Genomic DNA, 249 nt, shown 5'->3' with positions numbered 1-249 from the left:
TGGGGTGATGCAGGGAAGGGTGGAACTGTCCCCCCCCACCCCAAGTTCATGTTCAGCAAACGGCCACTCACCAGGTAAGCAGGCCTCAGAGCACAGTTTATTGTCCAGCGCTTTCACGTGTGCGATGCCCAAGTCATTGTTATTGTCACACCTCAGACCGAGGAAAGTGCCTGTCCTCGGGCCTGGAAGGGAGTTAAGGCAGTTAACGCCGCGGCTCGGCGCTGGGGCTGGCCGTTGCCTTTTTTGGGG

At 58.6% G+C, this 249-nt stretch overlaps 1 protein-coding gene across 1 annotated transcript in view; it reads right to left on the bottom strand.

Moving 5' to 3' along the window:
• Positions 1-71: 71 nt before the first annotated feature.
• Positions 72-249, bottom strand: part of RNF157 (ring finger protein 157) — a gene marked incomplete at its 3' end in the record, with an annotated part of 12,469 nt that continues 12,291 nt past the window's right edge. The window contains exon 18 of the mRNA XM_010144682.1: positions 72-182. Within this exon, the coding sequence (XP_010142984.1) occupies positions 72-182 (111 nt within the window). The remainder of the gene's footprint in view (positions 183-249) is intronic.

The sequence above is a fragment of the Buceros rhinoceros genome, unplaced genomic scaffold (genome assembly GCF_000710305.1).
Source record: "Buceros rhinoceros silvestris isolate BGI_N320 unplaced genomic scaffold, ASM71030v1 scaffold27811, whole genome shotgun sequence".
Taxonomy (NCBI): Eukaryota; Metazoa; Chordata; class Aves; order Bucerotiformes; family Bucerotidae; genus Buceros; species Buceros rhinoceros.
This window is presented reverse-complemented; position numbering and strand designations above follow the sequence as displayed.